General features: G+C 35.2%; 1 protein-coding gene across 2 annotated transcripts in view; it reads right to left on the minus strand.

Annotated features, from left to right (window-relative positions):
* Nucleotides 1–22,322, minus strand: part of LOC127251100 (uncharacterized) — a 51,475-nt gene that overhangs the window by 10,002 nt on the left and 19,151 nt on the right. For both annotated transcript variants that reach the window (XM_051274690.1, XM_051274681.1), the window contains exons 23-47: nucleotides 19,776–19,874; nucleotides 19,538–19,678; nucleotides 19,066–19,134; nucleotides 17,687–18,094; nucleotides 17,264–17,590; nucleotides 17,032–17,163; nucleotides 16,842–16,955; nucleotides 13,964–14,148; nucleotides 13,278–13,386; nucleotides 13,057–13,200; nucleotides 10,487–10,762; nucleotides 9,769–10,386; nucleotides 8,976–9,191; nucleotides 8,586–8,689; nucleotides 7,808–8,103; nucleotides 7,656–7,740; nucleotides 3,827–4,528; nucleotides 3,390–3,708; nucleotides 3,123–3,281; nucleotides 2,874–3,037; nucleotides 2,579–2,759; nucleotides 2,222–2,491; nucleotides 1,915–2,121; nucleotides 1,487–1,541; nucleotides 64–194 (exon numbers count right to left, since the gene is read on the minus strand). In XM_051274690.1, the coding sequence (XP_051130647.1) occupies nucleotides 64–194; nucleotides 1,487–1,541; nucleotides 1,915–2,121; nucleotides 2,222–2,491; nucleotides 2,579–2,759; nucleotides 2,874–3,037; nucleotides 3,123–3,281; nucleotides 3,390–3,708; nucleotides 3,827–4,528; nucleotides 7,656–7,740; nucleotides 7,808–8,103; nucleotides 8,586–8,689; nucleotides 8,976–9,191; nucleotides 9,769–10,386; nucleotides 10,487–10,762; nucleotides 13,057–13,200; nucleotides 13,278–13,386; nucleotides 13,964–14,148; nucleotides 16,842–16,955; nucleotides 17,032–17,163; nucleotides 17,264–17,590; nucleotides 17,687–18,094; nucleotides 19,066–19,134; nucleotides 19,538–19,678; nucleotides 19,776–19,874 (5,511 nt within the window). The remainder of the gene's footprint in view (nucleotides 1–63; nucleotides 195–1,486; nucleotides 1,542–1,914; nucleotides 2,122–2,221; nucleotides 2,492–2,578; nucleotides 2,760–2,873; nucleotides 3,038–3,122; nucleotides 3,282–3,389; nucleotides 3,709–3,826; nucleotides 4,529–7,655; nucleotides 7,741–7,807; nucleotides 8,104–8,585; nucleotides 8,690–8,975; nucleotides 9,192–9,768; nucleotides 10,387–10,486; nucleotides 10,763–13,056; nucleotides 13,201–13,277; nucleotides 13,387–13,963; nucleotides 14,149–16,841; nucleotides 16,956–17,031; nucleotides 17,164–17,263; nucleotides 17,591–17,686; nucleotides 18,095–19,065; nucleotides 19,135–19,537; nucleotides 19,679–19,775; nucleotides 19,875–22,322) is intronic.

Consider the following 22,322-nt stretch of genomic DNA (forward strand, 5'->3'; position numbering starts at 1 on the left):
AAAGTTATAATAATGGACACAGCCAAAGGTATTAGCATTAAAATAAAATCAATGCCAACTTACCCTTCTTTTTAATGGATAAGTTTCAATACTCTGATTATTGGTTGTTTGGTGAAGCATCTTAACAGAAGAAACCTTTTTCAACATGCTTGCACCATGTCCAACGGGAAATGAACATGCACCCACAACCTCACCTAAAATGCAAAGAACTCCAAGATCACCAGCATAGAAAAATAATCATACAATATCCTCAAAGTAATCTTGTCATACATATTAACACAAAACAGTAACAGCAGCAGCAGCGCTACCACCATCACCAATAATTATAATGATTTCATTAGGCTTATATTTTGCGTTATAATAAAATATAGGATATCAATTTTAAGCAAAGAGTTCTATGCATAGGCATACATCACAGTGGTTATTCAGTGAAGAGAAGCTGAAGTGGAGTATTTTAGATAGAAATATGCATACAATCTCTCTGTCTTCTCTTGGTTGTCATTGGTAGTTCTTCTATCTTTCTCTAATATTGTAATCTATGGCTTCTGCTATTATATATAATTACACCCTCTCCATATATATATCTATACATATGTATAAAATAAATTACAAAATAGTTTTATGTTTGGTAGGAGTTCTATAGAGTTATAATTGCACGTGGAAAACAACAAACGAGGGACGGTGGGACTCAAATTCGAGAGCTAAGGCTCTAATACTATGTTAGATGAAGTAAATGACTACTCAACTAAAAGCTTAAACTGTTAAGGATGCACATCAACAAGGTTTTTCCTCTTTAGAGGTACACTAGTAAGCATAGTTATACCTGTGTTCTGAGGTGATTTCGGGATAGGTGACCTAGGTAAAAGCATGCTGAAATGACTCATGTTAATCTATGCAACCGAGTTGCGATCACAATGACAAACTTTAAGAGGTGACACAAAAGAATGGGCTCATGGTAACTAAGCACATAGGAAGATCTTCCTCCAGTGATGGTGTTAAGGCAAATATCACTGACTCAACTACACATTTTCATTAGCACATTGGGACATTGCTGCTTTAGGGTTAGTTTCTGTTTAGTAGGAGTCCTAGGATTAGGTATTCTTAATAAGTAATAGAAATTATGCATTTGGGGTCTCATTCCGTAACTGTCTTCGTTTGACAGCTACAGCTTAGGATGAGAGAATTCTCTCGTAGTTTATCTATTGGGACAGAAAATTTTCCATGTTGTTATCATTTTTTGGCACTTCATTGGTTTTCTAAACTTCCCCCCTAACTAAAGTGATTATATAACAATAAAGAAGTGCATGGGTAATTGGGTAACATCAATTATTGAAATTATTTGACTAGTTGGTATGGGCCAAATTATTTCTTCAATAATCAATATCTAAGAACCACAACAAATTAAGCATAGCTCTTCATTCAAAAGAGAATGTAAAGCACAGAGAAGTGTGAGCGGAATTTTCTAGTTAATGTGATGAATTGATACCTTTACCAGCCTTTGCAGCTAGGTTAGTCACTTCTACCTCCAATTTAGCCATTCCCTATGATAAATATATAAGAAGAAATCCATTTCAGAAAAACCCATATAAAAAAATAAAAATTCAATCACATAGAACAGAAATTAGAAGGTCTAGAATTCATTTTGGAAATTTGGAACGTGGTAATTGCAGTAAGAAAGGAGTGAAAACTTATGATGAAACGACTTCTGATAATATTAATGAGGATCATGATGATAAACTCCACATAAACAAAAGTAAATGGAAATATTGTTTGTTGGTCCTTCATAATTTTTGCGAAAGTAAATGTTTATTGTATTATAGCACATTCATTTCTAGAGGCTTGTGTTCACATATTCTGTTTCTAACTATTTAATTAGCAGCAAGGCTTGTAGCTTGTTTTTTCAGTATTCAATACCTTCCGTGGGACTTCAAAGATGAAAAGTTCATTCCACCTAGCCGTGCCTTCATTATAATCATTTAATTTGATAACTACTGGCTTAACACACTTTGTTCGTGCGCTTTGAGGGAAAAGCTTTTGTGAACTAGCTTCCTGGTTGTCCACAAGCAGGCGCAAAGCACAGAAGAAGTGATGACTATTTCCATCATCAAGAAGAGGTAAACCCTGTAGAGAATTGAAACTAAAACATTAATAAAAATGTTTAATAATCGTAAAAACAATCTGGAAAGTAAACAACTGAGTGGTATGGCTTGAAAACGATGACCTTTGCTTCAACTATCTGTATTCCAGCATAACATCGAGATTCCTTTGATTCATCTGGAACATTCAATCTGTCAGAAAGTCTTGGTGGTGGAATCCACAAAGAAGCACTATCATTATGCTGCACCAACTTGATGGAATCAAAACTCTGCTGAGCTTTCCTCAGGTATATGTCACACCCAAGTTTATTTTCGACAACCACAGTCTGAAAATCATCTTCATCCAAAGCCAACTGGGTTGATTCTTGGTCTGCTGCATCAGGTCCAGAAGCTTCCTGAGGAAGTAAAGAGACAGCTAATAAAAAAACCCAAATAACAAGCAGGAGGAACATGCAAAAGTGAAACGCATGACAACATTATACCTCAATCAATCTCATTGCTTTGTCTTCGAGTTCCCTCTGCCTTCTCCATGATTCCATGGTTTGTGCAAAGGTATCTACATTTGCTGCACTGAGGTTCGCATTCAAAATGCTAGTAGAAGCAATTCGCAGTCTTTTGGCCACCCTTACTGGTTGGATTAAATTGGTATCATATGTTTCAAGTCTTCCAAGAAAAAATAATAATCATTCAGTGTCAGTGGATACCAGATAAGTTGGAGAAACACAAAAAATTACAAAATTAAAAATAAAAAATAAAAATTGAGACTAGTTTTCTTACTTAAATATTCCATCAAATGGTTCAACAAGTGGCTCCCATGCTTCTAGATGAATATTGAAAGTTGATGCAGCAAAAGAAGAAATAAGCACCGCATTCATTGCCTCAAGTCCACCGTGAGTTGCTAGCTTGATGTTGGTGATTGTGGCATCAAAAAGTGGAGACAGCTGAAAACAAAATACAGATACAAACTCAAGAAATAAAATATGCTTTTTAAATAGATAGGGAAAGCTTAATATGTGTGGTGCAAACCATTCCACACAAGCTGTCCAAAATAGTCAGAGAAAAGCATCTTATTTTCATCTCAGCTGTTATATTGTCCCTTGCTTTTGGCTTATTAGAATCACCAATAGAAAATGCTAATCTGCTTGATGGCTTTTTGAGGTCAGGACGAGCAAGAAATGTGAAAGCCTGCAGAGGAACAAATTTCAAATGTTTAGAAGAATAAATGTTCGATTACAATACTATGACCAAGAAAGAAAGAGTGCAAGGATATTGATTTTCCACTGTCATCTTAACCTGATTCTCAACTTTCCAAATACTCCAGGAATGAGATGTTTTGGAACTGGATGACCTTGATACAGGCATCTCTGATATGTTGGCTTGGGTAACCAAATCCATTCTTGGGCAGCAAATAGATTCAAGACATGGCGCTTCATCAAATTGCGTCACAATACATCCCAAAGAAGCATAACCAGGAGGAGCAATGGGGTACCAGAAGAAAGCTTCCTCTGGTCCTTTCTTCCCAATATGTGCAACCTTTGTAAATTGAACAGGCGGTGCAGAGATTTCGGGGTCATCAGCCTTAAAAATGATGCCAAATGGAGGAGGTTCCAAACTAGGACGCAGAAATATAAGAGAAGACAGATAAGCAACAACACAATGCATGTAGAAAATATTGCTGCTACAAAATGCATAGAAGTGGCAAAAATCACAAATATATAAATAAATCTAACCCATCAGTTATGCAGTCGCCCAGTATAGCATATCCAAGGCGAGGTACAGGTCTCCATATTGAAAATGGCCGGCGTAGATCACCACCTTTATCCCACCAGATTCGCTCAAAATTTGGAGTTGACAAATAAAATGGAATTCCTTTAGAAATTGACCTTAAAACATCCCAACCAGAAGTCCCACCCTTATTAATTGTGGAAGAAGAGGAATTTTTCTGTTGACTATCAAAATCCACTACAGATTCAAGGGATGAATGGTGCTGGTTAGAGTTCCAAAGAAGAAGATGATTCAGGTCAAAGCAACAGTCCTTGGAAGGGTAGCCAGCAGATGGATGGGCAAAAAATGACCATAAACAGTTATCTAGCCGCCATATGCTGAATCCATACTCAAATAAATTATTACCAGAGTTATTGAGTACACATTCTGAGTATGTCGTTGAGGTGACCAGATCAGAGCGAATACAGTGAACAATGTGATTTGGAGGTGGTCGGCTTCCAACATGAGCAACACAACCTAATGCCAAGTACCCAGGAGGGGCAACAGGTAACCAAAGAGAGCAGTCACTTTCATCATTTAAAGATTTTTCTTCAGTTTGTTGTCCCTGAATACTTGAAAATAAACCAATGAGCTTAAAACCCAGTGGCTTCCGCACACGACCATATGTGTTACTCACAGCCAGTACAGACTGTGAGGGAGGACTTGGCCTGAGCAATATAGAAACAAATTGTCAATTCAAACATAAACAAAACTAATAGAAGGAAAGACCAAACCCTATAAAATTATACATTAACGAGAATCCCCTAGGACAGTGCCATCGGAAAAGAAACTGCAAAAACAAGAGGAAATAGAGAAAAGGAGGCATATTGAACTACTATTTGGCAGTGCTTAAACTTTTGTGGATTCACAAATTCTAAAATGTTTGATAAATAACAACACAAGCTGTGAAATTCATCATCCCAATCAAGCCGTAAATATGTATAAGGAGATGCGTATAAAAATACAAGTGGTTTTCCTTTTTAGGTTTTCCCCCCTATTTTTCTGATTCAATGATTCACTCATTTATTACCTTCAAAAAACATAGCATACAACCCCTAATTTCCATACAAATATCACATTCAATATTTTCACCTCAAAAATAAAACCATACATACAAATCAAAACAAGGTTTAATTGCTGGCCCCATCCATGAACACACATACAGAGATAATCTGTACTCATTCAAATTGAAAATGTAAAAGTAAAAATGAAAAACATATATCATTATGCATGTGTTAAGACTTGTGGGTAGTGAAAAGAAACACACCACGGATATATATATATATATATATATAAAGCAACGGATAGAAGTAAGGAAGAAATGGAAAGAACTTTCAATAAAAGAGAGAGAGAGAGAGAAAAGAATAAGGATGTATTTGAGATAACTGATAATAGGTGGGAATGCCACCTTCATCACCCTCTGTATCCAGCAGACATTTCTTAAATCCTCAATTCTATTATTCCAATCCAAGCATTGAGTTTAACCTTAAGAACAAATGGACTATACAAGTGCATTGAGAGGTTGAGTACTTATGAAGAAGAGGCTAATAAAATTAAAATGTAAGTGATTCATAAAAGAGGTGATGGAGTCTTACATTAAATGTAGATGCATTGACTCTTGGTTAGTTTAAAACTTCAAAACATAAATTCTTTTTTTTTTTTCCATCAAAAGTTTATAATTTTATATATTGTCTTTGTGTTTTATTATTTTTGAACAATAGTATTGGTTTAAATATAATTACAATTGAGTGGTGGGGGAGTTATGGAATTCCATGTTCCAAACTTGCAAAGGTTCGCCATAGATATTTATTTTTAATTTAATCTACTTTATTTAATTTTATATTTTTAGGATGGAGGAGGTGAGAATCAAAAGGTATAAAGAATAAAAGCATCAAGGGGACACAATAGACACAAGAATAGGAGGTAGAGGCGAAACGCTTCAAACCAACCAAAGTGGCTGTAAATAACTACTTGGGCATGGATAGTAAATAAATACTTGGGCAAGGATAGAAAAATTAAAATCAAGTAATAAGATCCATCCAGCTAGAAGCACCACACTTGGTAAGGAAATCCACCAGATTAGACAATACTAAGATGATTGGAGATAAGATTTATGAGTTTGCTTATTTCAAAGTTAAGCTTCCATGAGGGAGAAACTGTATATAAAGGTGTTGGGCATGACTTGTAAAGACTCCTCTGGGAGAAATGGAAATCTTGAAGATAGGTTATTTTCAAGATTTGAAAGTTTTTCCTCTAATTGGGTTATCTTCCACATGTGCATCTCAGTTTGGGAATGGTACAGTGCCTATTTCCCTAAAAAAGGGATTCTCCTCCTTTCTTGGTTAATAAAATCCAAGATGTCACCTTGAATACTCGGACTTCTCGAAGAGCCAAACCAAGTATTCTTTGGAAGTCCTCATTCATTGATTTGGGAAAGATTAATATAAATGGCTCAGACATTGGTAAATCAGGCCTAGCTGGTATGATGCAATTATCAGGAACCATTATGGCCATATATTGTTCAGCGCATCCAAGTCCATTGGCATCAGAGACTCAAATGCCAAGGAAATTATGCTATCATGCTCACGCTAGAAGTAGTCCTAAGTAAAATCGGTTCTAATAGAGAGCAAGATAAAAAAGAGCATAAAGTTAAGATTAAAGAGACTGTGGAGTCTCGAACGTTGCTTGTATATCGACAATGGGGATGGACTAAGGCCTGTTGTACATCCATTTAGATTTATTTATTTTATTTTCTATTAACATATTATATTTTGAGTTGGGCTTCTCCTTTAGTCATTAGGTGGGTTCATTTTATTTTTAGTAAGTAGAGTTTAATAGAAGTATTTAAGAAAACTATCTAGGGTTCAAAACCAATATTCTTTTCTTAGAAATAAAGGAGCCTGGTGGCTTTTAGGCAAAAGGTTTATTTTGTTTGATTGTTTATTTAAGAAAATGATTGGTATCGTTTGATTATCCTATAGCTTTTATCTTGTTCTAACAGGTTCACACCCCAAAGTTGTGGTTGAATGTGACTCAAAATATGGTTTTGGTTGAATTCATGATCCCACTCCTCCTTGGAGACTTGACATCAGCATTAATAGGCCATGCCTCGCAATCGAAAAATTACCCTATATCACTTTTCACCATATCCCTCATAGAACTAACAAGACTGCACACTATTTTGCTAAGAACAGTGCTAGGGGTGAAGAAGATCTAATGGTTTGGCTGTAACTCATTTCAATCATTCTGGGGCCTTAGCTATGCATCCCTATCTTCTAATCGAAATCTATTCTTCTTTCCAAGAAAAAATACATACATATATAGTAGTGAGAACAGTGAAAATAAGGATGAAAATTATATATTAGATTCCAAATTTGATTAACCTTTATTATAAATGTATCGAAGTAGCAGTGTTTAATTTTTTTTTCTTATATAACTATCTACAATAGCATGTTTTATTCGGTTTAATATAAAACTTCTTCTGTAACAGTTTAAACAGAATAATGATCATGGGATTAATTCATGTATCTTTTTCTGCATTATAATTGTAATTTGTATCTATAATAATTTCTATATGAACCATTAAATGTTTAAATAGCACTCATCCAGCTACGTACAATCCTGCTATAGCGCGTTAGGGTTGACTGCAACCGAGATTGACAACTATGATGACACAAGTGGTCATGCACAAAAAGATAGATATGGCTACAAGTTTCTAGTGCATTTCAGCATAGCTAGCATAGGTTAGATTATATAAATAACAGAGAGATAATTGAATAGGTCCTCCACAATCACCTTGATGTCACACAGTCTCCCAAAATAGCATAGTTTGAGGGAGCTCGTGGCCTCCAAAATGTCAGACTGCTGAGACGACCATTTTCTGTGGATAAAATACATTGTATCAGGCTGCAGATATATCCTAAATATAAAGTAAGAAAAAGACAAACCTTTTGGAGACACCCATATTCGATCAAAATTGGTACATGGGCATAGGGGGTCAGCATTTCCAAATTGCAAGGCAGTTGAAGCCTGGCTGAGTAGATTTAGCAAAAGGGAAATTACACTCAAGGAAAGATGAGCATAAATATCTGTAGACATTAGTGATATATTTGTTTTATCCTTCACAGAAGTATATCCCCCAGACACATCAACTGGATCAAGAACAACAAGACCAGAACCAGCCTCCACAATTAAATCCTTGAGAAGACCTCTTATCCATTTATCTTCTTCTTTTGATGCATACCTACACAGAAACAAAGAAACGAGAAATTTAACATACATTTGGGCATCAAATAGCACGAAAAAAGGAGTTATGTTTTCCACTAAATTAGTGAGCTATAGAAAGAAACTCAAAACTAGAATATACTACATGTACATAATAAACAAAGGCATCCACCATAGCAAAAGTAGATGAAGCACCCACACTATAAAAATAGATTCTGTATCCAAAGTCACAAATATTTACACATTCTGAGAGCTAATGAATAAAACATCCATATAAAAAAAAAGTCAACCACCAAGCCATGAGTTGAATGCAATGTTATCCAATCAAAAAGCTCTCCCCTATAGCAAGCAGAATGCAGTGAACACCATAAAAAATAAGAACTTGAGAACTAATGGTTTGGCTGTAGTTGGTTCCTCCCCCTCCGGGTGCCTTACCTCTGTGTCTCTCTTTCTAATATAAGTATATTTTTACCTTCCTCAAAGAGAGACAGAGAGACTCACATGAAGCTGAAGTCAGTTTTCGCACGTAGAAGCTTTTCACCGTGTGTAGAATCATCCAAGAATGACTTGCTGCTGTCATAGAAAGTGAATTCAGGAGATACAACCTGAAAAGAAAAAAGTAAAGCAATTGAAAATGCAGACATAGGATAAAGTTCAACCATTGAATTAAATTGGCCGGACTTAAAAGGGCAAACACAAATCATTTCTATCTGAAGATAAAAAATGGCCAAATAGAACGCTAGTTACACAGCCAAATGCAGTTAAATAACAAATCATTGAATATACAGTATTTTATTCATCCACTAAAATAAAATAAGCAATAAAATAACACTGACAAAAGCATCATATCTAATATCAAACATAATGCCATAAGAGATTAAGGCTGTCTACCTGAGCCTCAAAACTGAGGCTTGGCAGTTTACTTGATTCACATTGATCAGTGCCGGGTGCGTGTGAAGTTTCGGACAATCCTTCCAAATCATCCAAATCTACAGCACTTCTATCCAGAGAATTCTCATTTACAATGATTTCAACGCCATCCTCAGGGGATATCGAGTAGCAGCTATCATTGCTCAAATATGCATATTTCCTCAACAGTAGGCCATTCTAAAGAACAAGCACATAAAAGTCAAATTATTTAATTCAAACAGGAAGACAGCATGAGAACATCCCACTATATACCCCAAAAAATGGAAAAAGGGCTTCAATAAATCATTAAATAGATCATGGTTCTTGATACATTACAGGAGACCCGTTTATAGGGGTCATGAAGATTGCAAACACTGGGTAAGTTCTCTTTTCCCCAATTTTACCAGTCTAAACTATTATTTTCTTTCTAAAGACATCACATCCAACGCCCAATTTCTATAAAACATCACATTCAACCACTTTTTAAAAACAAAAAACCATCCGCACCGAGAACCATGATGACTTAAGATCACTTGTCTACTGAAGAAAAAAAGAAAACAAAATATTCATATACAAGTTCTAGAGGGAGAAAATGACAGCTGTTTAAAAATAATTTTAAGGCCTTCTTGTCTGCAATGCATTACAACAACCATGTTTCTAACACTAGAAAAATTAGGAAAAACTACATTCATTCTACAGAAGAAAACAAAGTAATAAAACATAAACAGCATAGAATAAAAAAATAAAAATAAGAAGATAGAAAGAGTAACAATACCTCAATTTTAACATTTAAGAACCTCAATGTCTTACCCCGCCCTATTATAATTATAGGCCTAGGGATGGATAAATGCTGTCCTTTCACTTCTTTCTCAATGGAGAAACGTATTGTCTTACCACAGCCATCATAGACATATTCATTAATCCCAAGAGCATCTGCTACAAGCTGTCTACTAGGAGAGAGCTCCACTATATTTTCTATCTGTTTGTATGCTGGAGTAGAAAGCACAATATGATTTTTCTTACAAATTGGGTCATTCTTGGGATCTGTCATTTCATCCCTGCCGGTTATCGTCCCCAGTGCTGGCACAAAAAACTCACAGACAGCAAGAAGAAAATCAGGAACAACAAGAACACGAGGCTGCTGCACTCGAACTACAAATGATCGTGATGAGAGTCTCCATCTTCCATCCATTAAAAACATTGTCGAGTTCGGTAAATCAGTATCGCGTTCCAGAGACATATGCTTTGAGACCTCAGCGCAGGAACCAAGCATCAGCCTCATTTCAGCCTTCGTATTGGGACGAATATCTAAAATTGAGAACTTAGGTATTGTAATATATAGGTCAGCTTCTGATAATGATGTCATGCGGTATGAAACCCAAAGGCCTTCAAGCTGCAATACAGAAAATACATTAACATGTGAGCAAGAATATGTTACATTGGATAAATATACAAACACAAAATACACATATCAAAACTGCAACTATACTCACAATAACATGAGCCAAAGGTGATTCCTTATCAGTGCCGTAACAAAGTTCTAAGGATGCATAGTCAACTTCAACGGCCACAATGGTAACAGTACGCGACAAAAGAACCTGGCTATTCATGTTAACCTTATCAGCCAACAGTCTAATTGTATTTTTTGCTGAAGACTTGCCACTGCGAAAACTAGGGGGAAGAGTCGGTTGCTCGCACAAGTTCATTAAGAAACAATCAAGAATAACACTGTATTCTTTATCAGACATCACCGCATGCAATGTACCTACCTGTTCCACAGTAATACCACAGTAAGCATATATAAAATGGTAGAAACATAGAAAAGACTTCATCAACAGAAAGGATTCTGGCTATACTCCATAGAATCATATATAAAAAGAATCCAATCAAAAGGGGAAGAATGGACAACTGAAAATCATTTCCAGCACCCAAGAGGACAAATAAGTAGATATTGGCTAAACAAAGCCTTTAGGTATTTTTCAGATTCCAGTTTCATTAAAGTTAATAGAATTAATATTGCAAAAAAATTTATTTATTTATTATTATTATGATTACTATTATTACTATTATTATTATTATTATTTTATTTTTCATTGTTTGTAAAGTTAAAATTTTAGTACCATAAAAGATAGGATAAATTACAATCCATGAACGTAGCAGCTCCTGATAGATGGAAAGACACTGAAAAATAAGGGCCCCAAACACATAGGGCCGAGTTTAGGGACTAAAACTATTAGGTCTAAGGAACAAGATATGCAGAAAGGGCATTCGTTGAGTCACTTTCAAGCATGATTTTGAGGATTCCTATTAGCAGATATTGTTTGCACTATGTACCATATTCAGCCAAAATTCTTTATTTATTTGTTTATTGTCCCTTGTAGATGCATATTTGGAACTATTCCCTAAACCTCTCAAAGATTTACTGAGTACAGAATGCCAAGTCCGACAGACATTGGTAGCGTTATTAGATATTATTATGGGCATATTATCTTCTTAATGTCAAAATTGTTAAGCATTGCGTACTCTAATCATGTGGACATATTGTCTATCATTCATTTCTAAACCATTCTTTTAACAAGCAAACCGGACATTTAACTCAAATTACAGGAGAATGCGATTGTAACAAATGCTCGTGGATAGATTCACAGCAACAGCTCTCATGGAAGCTCAGTTTTGAAATTAAAGAGTTGTGACATATCATCTCTATACTACCAACTATCACATTTCATGACTTCCTTGCTAAGCGTGGAGCTACGAATGGAAAGGACTTCTTTGCAGGGTTATTAAGCTCTTCATCTCAAATATACCATAGTACATAATAACATAACTAAATCAGTCCTAAAATACCAAGTTGCAAGAAAATTACCACATTTATCCATCTAACCCTTTGATTAGTTCAATAACAATTTTGGCAGCCGTTGGTAAACTAGGTCAAGCTGGTATTGGTGCAATTATTAGTGACCATCATTAGCGTGTCATTTTCATTTTCCAAATCCATTGGAGTTAGCAACTCAAATGATGCAGAATCTTGGCTATTGTCCACATTCTTTTGTGCATCATCAAAGGCTAGTTAAAGCCAGCCCCCAAGATTTTAATTTTGACATGAACACGCTTGACCTTCAGATGGCCTCTAGTCACCTGTGCCTAGAAGTTCAAAATGCTAGGCTGAGTTCTTAGGTTGTCATATTCATTATGTCCAAAGTGGATTTTGCAACTCAAGTGATGTGTAAATCTTGGCAGATGTCTACATTTTTCACTGTGAAATGAAAGGCTAGTTAAGCCAACTCCCAATCTGGAGGTTGAATGTGATTCTACAAATTCCCTTGGATGGCTCATGGAAATTTTAAATTTGATGTAAATGCACTTGATCTTCAGATGGCATCTAGTCATCATCCACCAAGTGCCTAGAAGTTCAAAATGCTTGCTGAGTTTTTGGTAAAATGTGGTTCTTAGGGTAGTGCAGAAATCTCCACTTGATTCTAGCTAGTCTTGTTAGCTATCTTGTCCACTGTGTGACTGTGTTTAAAATGCTTATGTTCCTTTCCTTGTTATTGTATGTGGAGTAGAATGGTTCTTTAGATCTTACGTGGAGTAGAGGCATTAGAATTTTTCACTTTCTGAATCTAGGTAACTAAATTTGACAAATAAATCTATCAACTTTCCAGGGAAGAGAGAGAGAGAGAGAGAGAAATGTTCAGGGGATAATGAGCTCTGAAGATTATCTGGAATGTACATAATGTATTCAAATGCAGCGAGGCTACTTGGGTAAGCAAAAGATAAAAATTAGTGGCCAAACATTCGATTTCACTAGCAAAGTGACTTCAATGTAGCTACTAATGAAGTTTAAAATCCCATAACAAAATTCAGCATGGTGAATAGAGTAAGAAGTCTTTCCAAAAAAAAGTGTTAGAATGGATAAAGGAAAAAAACCCTCATAATCATATTGATGTATATTAAACTTTCTAAAATAAATGCAAAATAAAGCCAACAGAAATTTACAGGATGGCGTAAAATAAACAGCAACCAAGAAGCAGGATCTGAAAAATTTATAATTGAAAATTACCCGAACTTCCAAAGAGAGTGTCGGGATCTTCCGAAAGACATCTCTTAAACTGCGCCTCACATAAACATGGACTTCTCTTCCCTCCCTAATCATTGGTTCACAAATGGAACCATTGATCCCAACCGCCATATTGATTCCTAATAGCTGTATTTACGAAGAGGAATTCAGGGAAAAGGCTAATAAGTGAAATACTACCACTATAAATTATTAATTTAAAACACCTCTGCATGAAGAACATCAAGATGGACAGCTGAAGGATCTTTCTCAGGGCATCCGTGCCAGCTGAACGCATTTTTGATGCAGAGATGACCAAGATCAAGTTGCATGAAACTGTAAAATGAAGAATATGTAAACTAACTCACAATAACTTCAACATGAAACTGATTGTTCTAATACGGGTGTGTTTGTTTGGGGGTTTGGATTTTGAGTTGAGATTTGAATAGTAAAAATTTTAAATTTGAATAGTTGTATGATGTGATATAAATAGGTGTTGATGTGATGTTTTGAATGTAAAATTGATTTTTAATATAATATAAAAAATGAAAAATAGGTGTTTGATTTGATGTTTTTGGGGGGAAATTTTTGGATGAATAGTAGAATTTAGATTAAATCCTACAAACGAACACACCCTACATAGATTTTTTAAATTTTTGAACAGTTAAAAGAACAGAAGTAAAGCACAGAAAAGTATAGACAACGAAAACATCAATCAGTGAATCAAAAAGCAGGTTAAAGAGACATGTAGGGAACTAGATATTGTATATAAATAACCAAACGAATTCTCATCAAGCAAAATTATAACTGGATATTGTGTGCATAACTGCATATATTCATAGACAAAGTAAAATTTAATGTAAAATTGTAGTGATACTAAAACAGATGAAAACAGAAGAAGTGGAAAACTCACTCTTTGCTTAGTGAATTCCGAGGAACAACTATTATGGGAGTGTCAAGTGAAAGATCCAATTTTAGAGCGGATGCTCCATCAACCTCATATTTTTGAATAAGCCATTCTATTCCTCCAACTTTATCAACGAGTTTAATCGCTTCTTCAGTGTGTGGTGTAGCAAGCTCCATGAAGTAAGCAGTTATCTAAACATATAGTCCACCAGATCAGTTAGAACCACAGAAGCAACAAGCACTTGCAAAAATATTAGAGAAGACATTTCTTTTAAGCCAGGTTGATTAAATTGCAAGAGAGGGTTTATAAGAGAAGAAAATAATACAAATAAAAATTATATGATGCTTGGTACTCAACATTACAGAATATGATTATGTACTTCTGTAAGAGACGTACTTCTATTTATCGGCAATATTATCCGCTTCTTCGGACAGAAGAAGATTATCTAAACACTTGCTTGATATCTCACTTATTAGATCCCATTGTGGAAGACACAATTATTTGCATCACATTGTATTTTGATTAAAGAGCAAACCTTTCAAATGTTCAAAGCATGCTTTTTTCAATCCAACATTGGCCTATCACTGTCACTAACTCTAAAGGATCAACAGTTTGTTACAATTCATAGCATATTATGCCCTACAGTACTGTACTTTTTGCATCTTTTGATTGAGGATTGGTGTAGATCAAAATTCCTGTCCATAAATATCCCACTTGCTTTCTAAGTATAAAATTATCATGAAATTCACATCTTCAACTCAACAGCATGACAGCATAACCAACAATTTTTGGGATAGCTCCAGATTCGACAAATCTCTAGATGCCCCTGCATCATCTTTCAACATATTTAATCATGATCCTCTTCCCAGAATGGAAAAGATCAGATATGCCAATCCCATGGTTATTTTCTCTATGAAATTTCCGTATTATTGATAATAAGTGTTTTTTTCTTCTAAAAAGCAGTATGGTAATTAGTAACAGCCTTGGAAGAAATAAGTCAAAAAGAAGATATTATAAACCTTCAGTACATGTAAGCAGCATAACTAAGTCTAAATAGTCATGAAATTGACAATGAACTGCCTTTTCTCAAGGGTATAGGAACTCTTGAAGAATCACTTATGGCACCTACTATTTTTGTTTTATATATTGTGCTCAATGGATCTCCAACAAAGAAGAAATCTTATTAATATGAGTAAGGATTTAAATTAAGGTCCCTAAAGCCAACTTGCATTTGCTCAAGCTCAATATCATGGCATGTAAAGGATATATGCTCAAACTCATAAAACTAATTTTTTTCGCCTTATCTTACAATCAGTCAGTCGGCCATTGATTCTCAACATGATGGATCTTTTTTGGTGCGCAGGCTTCCATCTGCAGATTCTGGCCTTGTTCTTTAGAGGTAAACCTTGGAGTGCGCATTTGATTGTAAATTGGAATTTGAGTTGGGTTGGATTTTTTGATTGAGTTTGAATTGAGAAGTTTGAATTGGTGTTTGGTTGTAAGTTGGTTATTACAATAATGATATATTGATTGATAGTTAGTTAATTAAATTTTAATATATTGATTAAGTGATGTTTTGAATAAAAAATAATAAATAAATTTAAGTATAATAATATAATATAATGTCTTTTATAGATTATTTTTAATTTTGTTTGGTATTATGGAAATAAATTTTCTTTTTAAAAAAAAATTGGTTAATATAAAAAACAGAGTGCAGAGCATGACAGATGACAAGATGGTGAACTGATATGGAATGGTTGAAGCATCCTCGGCGACTGCATTGAGATTCTCACGCCACGCTTAGGCGGGATTTTTGGGAAAACATTACTGCACAATATAAAAAAAGGGTGCAGTGCTAACCAAACACGCCCTTCGTTGTTGGATCGGAAATGGTAGCAAAACAAGATTTCAGCATGATGATTGCTTTTAGCCATATTTATGCTGTTGCCAATTCGAAAATAGGTTTTATTCAAAGTTATAGGCAAGGGAGCAAGGGCATGTTGATTGGCATATCAAGCTTCTTCACCAGGGAAAGGAACTCTTGGAGATTTTAAAGAGCTAATATCATCAAACTTCTCTTCAAATCAGAATGAAAGGATTTTGGAATTAGCGTCAGAAGGCACATTTACCTAGTGATCTTATCGTTGGACTCTAGAGTCAAGCAACCTTACTTGTGGTATCCATAGCCACTTATGTGGGGGGGTTAAAAAGGGATCAGAGTTCCAACTTAAAACTAATTAGTATTAATTGGAATAGCCTTCACCTTTTATAAGCTAGGGGAGTTTCCTATATCATCTCGAAATCCTAACCAAAATCAATACCCAATACAGACACCATGGTTTTGATACCTATATCAAGAAGGAATTGGAGTTCTAACTTAAAACCAATTGGTACTAAGGAGTCTAGCCCTTCACCCTTATAAGCTAGGGGAGTTTCCCAACATTTTCTAATGAAGGACAATATTTGATAGGGTATGTTGATTGGGGTATTAAGCTTCTTCACCAAGGGGACAATATCCTAAGCATGGTGCTCGGGTTGGTGAAGAGCTTTCTTTCGAGCTAGTTATTTCTGCTATACAAAGCTTGCAATAAATGCATTTTCTAGTCTACACTTGTCTGCTAAGAGATTCTATTTTCTTTCCACTGTACTCTTCATAGTCATCATGATATATTGAATCCTTTCTCTTTAAGAGAGAGAAGAGACAGAGAATAGCATTGATAACCACACCATTTCAAAAGCTTTTGATAAATTGATCTTTATGCCTAATCAAGCTTTCACATTCCAAGATTACATAGAAAAAACTTGGTGGAATATGAGAAGTTATGTCAAACTAGAACGAGATGTATTGTGTAATCACAGAGAAAATATTAGAGCAGGAAGTTACCTCCTGAACAAACCGATAAAGAAAAACAATGCGAACAGCAGACAGCCGACCACTCAAACTATAGTCATATCCTTCATAATCATCGTCTTCAACGTTGTAGGAATTGAATGCAAACTGGAAATAGTCCAAGAGGCGGTCAAATTAGTACGAAATAAGAGCAAATGGCAATTCAATACATGTATTTAGGTACCTGTATGAGCGATTCAGCTCCTTGGTTTCGTAGATCACAAAGCCAACGCCAACAGTTATCCAACCCAAGCGATAAATCACACAACCTTAAGTTTCCTAAAGTTCCCTCTATAGAAGTTGAACTTGGATGAACCTAATAAAGCAAAATTTCTCATGATGGTCAGCTATTAAGCAGAGGAAACTATATAGTAAAGGTAGGTTACCTAATCAAATATGACAGAATATTCTAGTACCTTAATATCCAAAAGAAAGCTTTCTTGCACAAACATAGCAAGTTGAGAGTCATCCTCCTTATTGAGAAAGATTGTGACACTATCAACATTCATGTTTAAATAAAAAACAACCCGGACTTTTCCCTGACCTAGCAGTCCTTTAATCGATGATGAATGTCCATGCTCTTCTCTTTTATTTTTGTTTCCCAAAGGCTCCTCATTACAGTTTTCAATGTTTGTACCAGAAGCCCCGTTCCCCTTGGAGCTTATATCAACACCAAAGTTGATCAAAGCAACAAGAGTGGTTCTGTTGAAAAAGAATTCCAGCTTTGACATTCGAATACTCATCTGAAAATTTTAAAACATTATTCAAGCACACAACATATGCAGATGTAATATCAAATGTCAAATTAGTTTTCTTTTAAAGCTCCCTCAAAGGATTACCTGTGTATCTATACCATTGTAATCAGGGGAACTAGGGTTCCTTGTCATGAATGTAACAGACACAAAATCAGAATCATCAGAGCTCATAGCCTCATAAAAAATGTCAGGGAGTGTAATTTTTCCCTTTGATAGATCCTTGTCAAGGAGAGCAGTTTCAGAAGAGTCATGCAAACTGGTGAAATCTGGCAAAGCATCTCTGAAGATATCATCCTCCTCAAGTGTCATAGTGAAGTGTTCATTTTCAGGTTCTAAATAATCCATTGAACTGTGTGAATTCCTATCAGGGGCAACAGAACAAGCTAAATACTGGGAATACGTAGAAAAGGAACCCTGTAGATCATCCCGTATTTTCAAAGAATTCAGCTTCACTTTTACAGTTAAATCATTTGTACACTTCCAGACATGAACCTACAGGAAATACCAAGAAATGCATGAAAATTGTCTGCACAGGAAGAAGACCTCAACATTGTAAAAGAGTTTGAATAGAGAAAATTACGAAAATTGAAATGTAACAACATAGAACAGAAAAATAAATAAAACTAGAAATTGTACTTGCTCACAAAGACACCAGACAGAAGCAGTTGCATAACAAAATCAATAGTACATCTCATAAATTCTTCACTAAGGGCGTGTTTGTTTTTTATTTCAAATAAAAAACACACTATTTAGCCTGGACGGTTCCCAATAAAAATTCACTATTTCTTCTCACAAAACATCACATCAAAATATTATTTAAACAAAAAATAAAATCAATACCTAATATCAAATCAATTTCAAACCACAACCAAACAAACCCTAGGTTACTGAATCTTAAAATCAAAAGCTCCTGAACACAAGTTAACGCTAATCTACAAATAAATTGATCCACATTTCTCAAAGTCAAACAACCAAAGATATGTTGCATGCCAATTAAAATGAGACAACATAGACCAGAAATCTTATTGGCCTCATAAATAATAAGCAAAATTGATGCACTCACATCACAGTAATTAATCACAAATGAACTAACATTCTTATACCTTTTGGAAAGTAAGCAATTTATTACTAGAGAGAAAACAAAATTGTAGCTGCATACTTTTAGAAAGTAAAAAATGAAAACCAGAAGCTAAAAAACACCCAAAAGACCAAAGCATTTGAGTTGGATTAAATTAAAATAGATAAACGTTTCGAGTTGAGGAGTCTCATAGCCAAGCAATGAAGTCCTCTCCATTTGATGCTACACTTTGCAAGTCACCCAAGGAGCTCTCACATATCACAAGATAGAACACAAATTTTAGTAAACTACTAAGAAATAAGCTTTGTAAGAAGATTAATCTTCAAGATTCAAAGAAATCAGGGATGGCATTTTCAGGATGAAAGAAGCAAAATCATTTACTGACCTTCCCTCCACCAGCAAGAACTTCAATGATCACCTTCTCATGCGTCTCCACATGCTCATCATCCCTAAGCTGCAAATCAAAAGGAAAAGGAAAGATGATCTATCAGAAGCTCAGAATGTGAAATTAGAGATTCTTCCAGCATTTGCTGTTTTATGCTGTCTCTTTTGAACTTCCCATGTACTCAATGAATGTCAGTATAATAGGGTTTTTAAACTCTTAGGGAAAAAGTAAATAAATAACGGAAAAGAATGAAAAGAACATATAGAAGAGAATGATTCTTAGGTAGGTAAAAAATGTAACTGGGTCAAACATGCTTATGCCTCAATAAGGATCTTCAAAAACAATCAACTTACAATAACAAAAAAGGAATCAGGAACATGATTCTTAACGGAGTGCATGTACATCATAACTAGCATTTGGAAATGACAGTAGTTGGAAGTGGAGGTAATCAAGATATAAAAAATAATCCAACCTTTCCATACAACGACAGTTTAGTTTCTACAACTGTTCCATTGACAACAAGATCAGCTGCGCGCGCATTACGGGCATGAGACTCCGTAAACTCAATTGGATCATCTCTTAATTCATCGAGCATATCAACTGAAGGAGGAGCCTTTATCCATATGTATATATGTATATGTATATTAAAAAAAATGATTATACATATATACTTGAAAGACACAGAACAAGGCAATGATTTCATATCTTACAGAAGCACGGTACGTCCTTTTAACAAGTTCTCTAAACCAAATTGTTTTTTCCTCCTGATTCCTGAATTCCACTATCAGCGTACTGAAAGACTCCAGAACCTTTTTATAGAAGTAAAAGAAGAAGAAAGAGTATTAACTGCAAAATAAGTTACAGCAGAAAGTAACACAGAAATTGCAGTGACAAAACACAATGCCTTGAAGAAATAATAATTCTCACCAAAAAAATCCCAAGTTTAGAGAAAGATTATGTTAAAAAAGAATTAATTATTACACTTAACCAATCAAAACAAAAGGAACAAACCAAACTCATGGACATCAAGAACTCAAATAACTTGTGGAGATCAAGAACATGCATTGGAGAAGTTATTTGCCATCATCTTCGTCATGCTATCTTTATTCCCTCCAAATACACTAACTTTGCCAACCCAAACAATGCAAAGTTGTTAGATTAGGCTGTTATTTATGATTTAGCCCATTTTCAAATATATATATGTATTTATGTATATATTGTTTTATGTAACTTAATTTTCTAGTGATGATACAATAAACTTCTACATGATATCAAACCCTAGGGTTAACCTCTTACGGTTTAGCACCGCAATCGCTAGGCCCTAGAAACCCTAGTTTGGGTTAAAAAAAACCCTAGTTTCACTCTCGTGCTAATGTTAGTCAGTTTTTCACCCAGCCAACACCATAATCCAATTTCTAGTCCACCTGTGCCTCCAACCATAGTGAGAAGACCACCTCCTACCGTTGCACGCCACCACCGAGACTCTCGACTGTCTATTAAGGTTTTGAGGAGCGATAGTGATTTTGTGTCTTCTCAAGGGGTTATTCATTAATCGCCTTATCCTTTTGTCTTCTCCGTAGGTCATAACATTCCCATTACCTGGTTTTAGCCTAATGTGACTTAATATTTCTTCCGTATCTGTCTATGTGTTTTGTTCATGATCATTCTCTTGGTTTGGACAAATTACCTACTCAATCAATCAAATATATTTCCCTTGGATACTCTCCTATTCGAAAAGATTATTGGTGTTATTCTATTTTCACTCGTCAATATTACATTAGTTCAAGAATCATATTCTTTTAGTTGTCACGTTCTTCATCGTTTCCATCATCAATACCTATGGCTTCCATTCAAGATATACATGGCATCATCAAAATATACCTACCTTCCTATCATATAGACCTATTGATGACTCAATTTTGGTTCCATTTTTTCCCTAGCTACAGCTTGACCATCACTTATTACCTTGCGTCGAGGTACTCGGTCAACTCATAACCCTAATCTTGTTTACCTTTTTCTTAGCTACCACCATTATCTCTTTCCTTCTCCTCTCTTGGCATGAGACTTTGAGCCATTTAGGGTGGTGTTAGACTATGGTAGAAGAAATATCTACTTTGCATGGTACTTAGGAGTTGGTTCTGTTGCTGCTGAAAAAGACACTCATAACTTATCGATGGGCCCTAACGGTCGCATTGATCATCTCAAAGTTCGGCTTGTCAAGAAGGGCTTTATTCAAGTATATATGGAGGAGTAGAGGGACGCTTTCTTTCCCGTTGGCAAGATGTCTTTTGTTCGTCTTTTTCATATTTACGGCGGCTACTACGTTACAAAAAAAATGCCTCATTACATGGTGAACTTAAAGGAGTTGCATATGGGGCAACTGCTTGGCTTTGTTGCTGGGGGGGAGTGTCCAGTCTCATTTTTCGCCTTCATTGCTCACTTTATGGATTAAAACAATCTCCACGAGAATGGTTTAGACATTTCTATCTTGATAATCAGGATTTTGGGATAACACAATGTTTGTCTTGATCATAAACATTCTATAAGCATACCCTAGAAATAGGGTGAATTTACTTGGTAGTCTATGCTGATGATATTTCATCATTTGGGATGATACGGATGCCACAGGATTGAGACCACTACAGTATTCTTAAGAATTGAGATTGCATAATAAAATAGTGTAATCCTATATCAAAGAAAGTATGATCCTCATGTTGGAAGAAACGACTGAATGTAAGGTTGTGGATTCTATTACGGATCCAAATATAAAGTTGCTTCTTGAACAAGTGGAGCCCTTGATTGATATTGAACGATATAGAAGGCTAGTTAGGAAGCTCAAGTATATCACTAATATGGTACAACGGAAAGGATTTCCGGTCTGCTTTTGTATTGCTTCTTGTTGTGATGCAAAGGATACATTCAGTGCTTCCAGTTTTTGTCGAATGTCTCGCTGCTCCTCACAGACCACACCCAATGTATTCTCTATTTTCACAATTTTTGCATCCTTTGTAATCGACATCTCAAACCGATCCCGCAGGTCGAACCAATTTGATAGAATTAAGAACTAATTTATTACTCTGAAGAAGAACTAATCTCCTTTGCCTAGCCGTAGAAGCTTTACACTAATTATTTTGAATAATCCCCTCTAACTCTAATTACCATTTATTTATATAACTTATAAATCTAATTATAAATAAGATTAATGACTAATTTGCAAGGAGAACATAAAAAAATACCAAATAATTGACCATTTTACT

Source organism: Andrographis paniculata, unplaced genomic scaffold (genome assembly GCF_009805555.1).
Source record: "Andrographis paniculata isolate CXL003 unplaced genomic scaffold, ASM980555v1 Contig11END, whole genome shotgun sequence".
NCBI lineage: Eukaryota > Viridiplantae > Streptophyta > Magnoliopsida > Lamiales > Acanthaceae > Andrographis > Andrographis paniculata.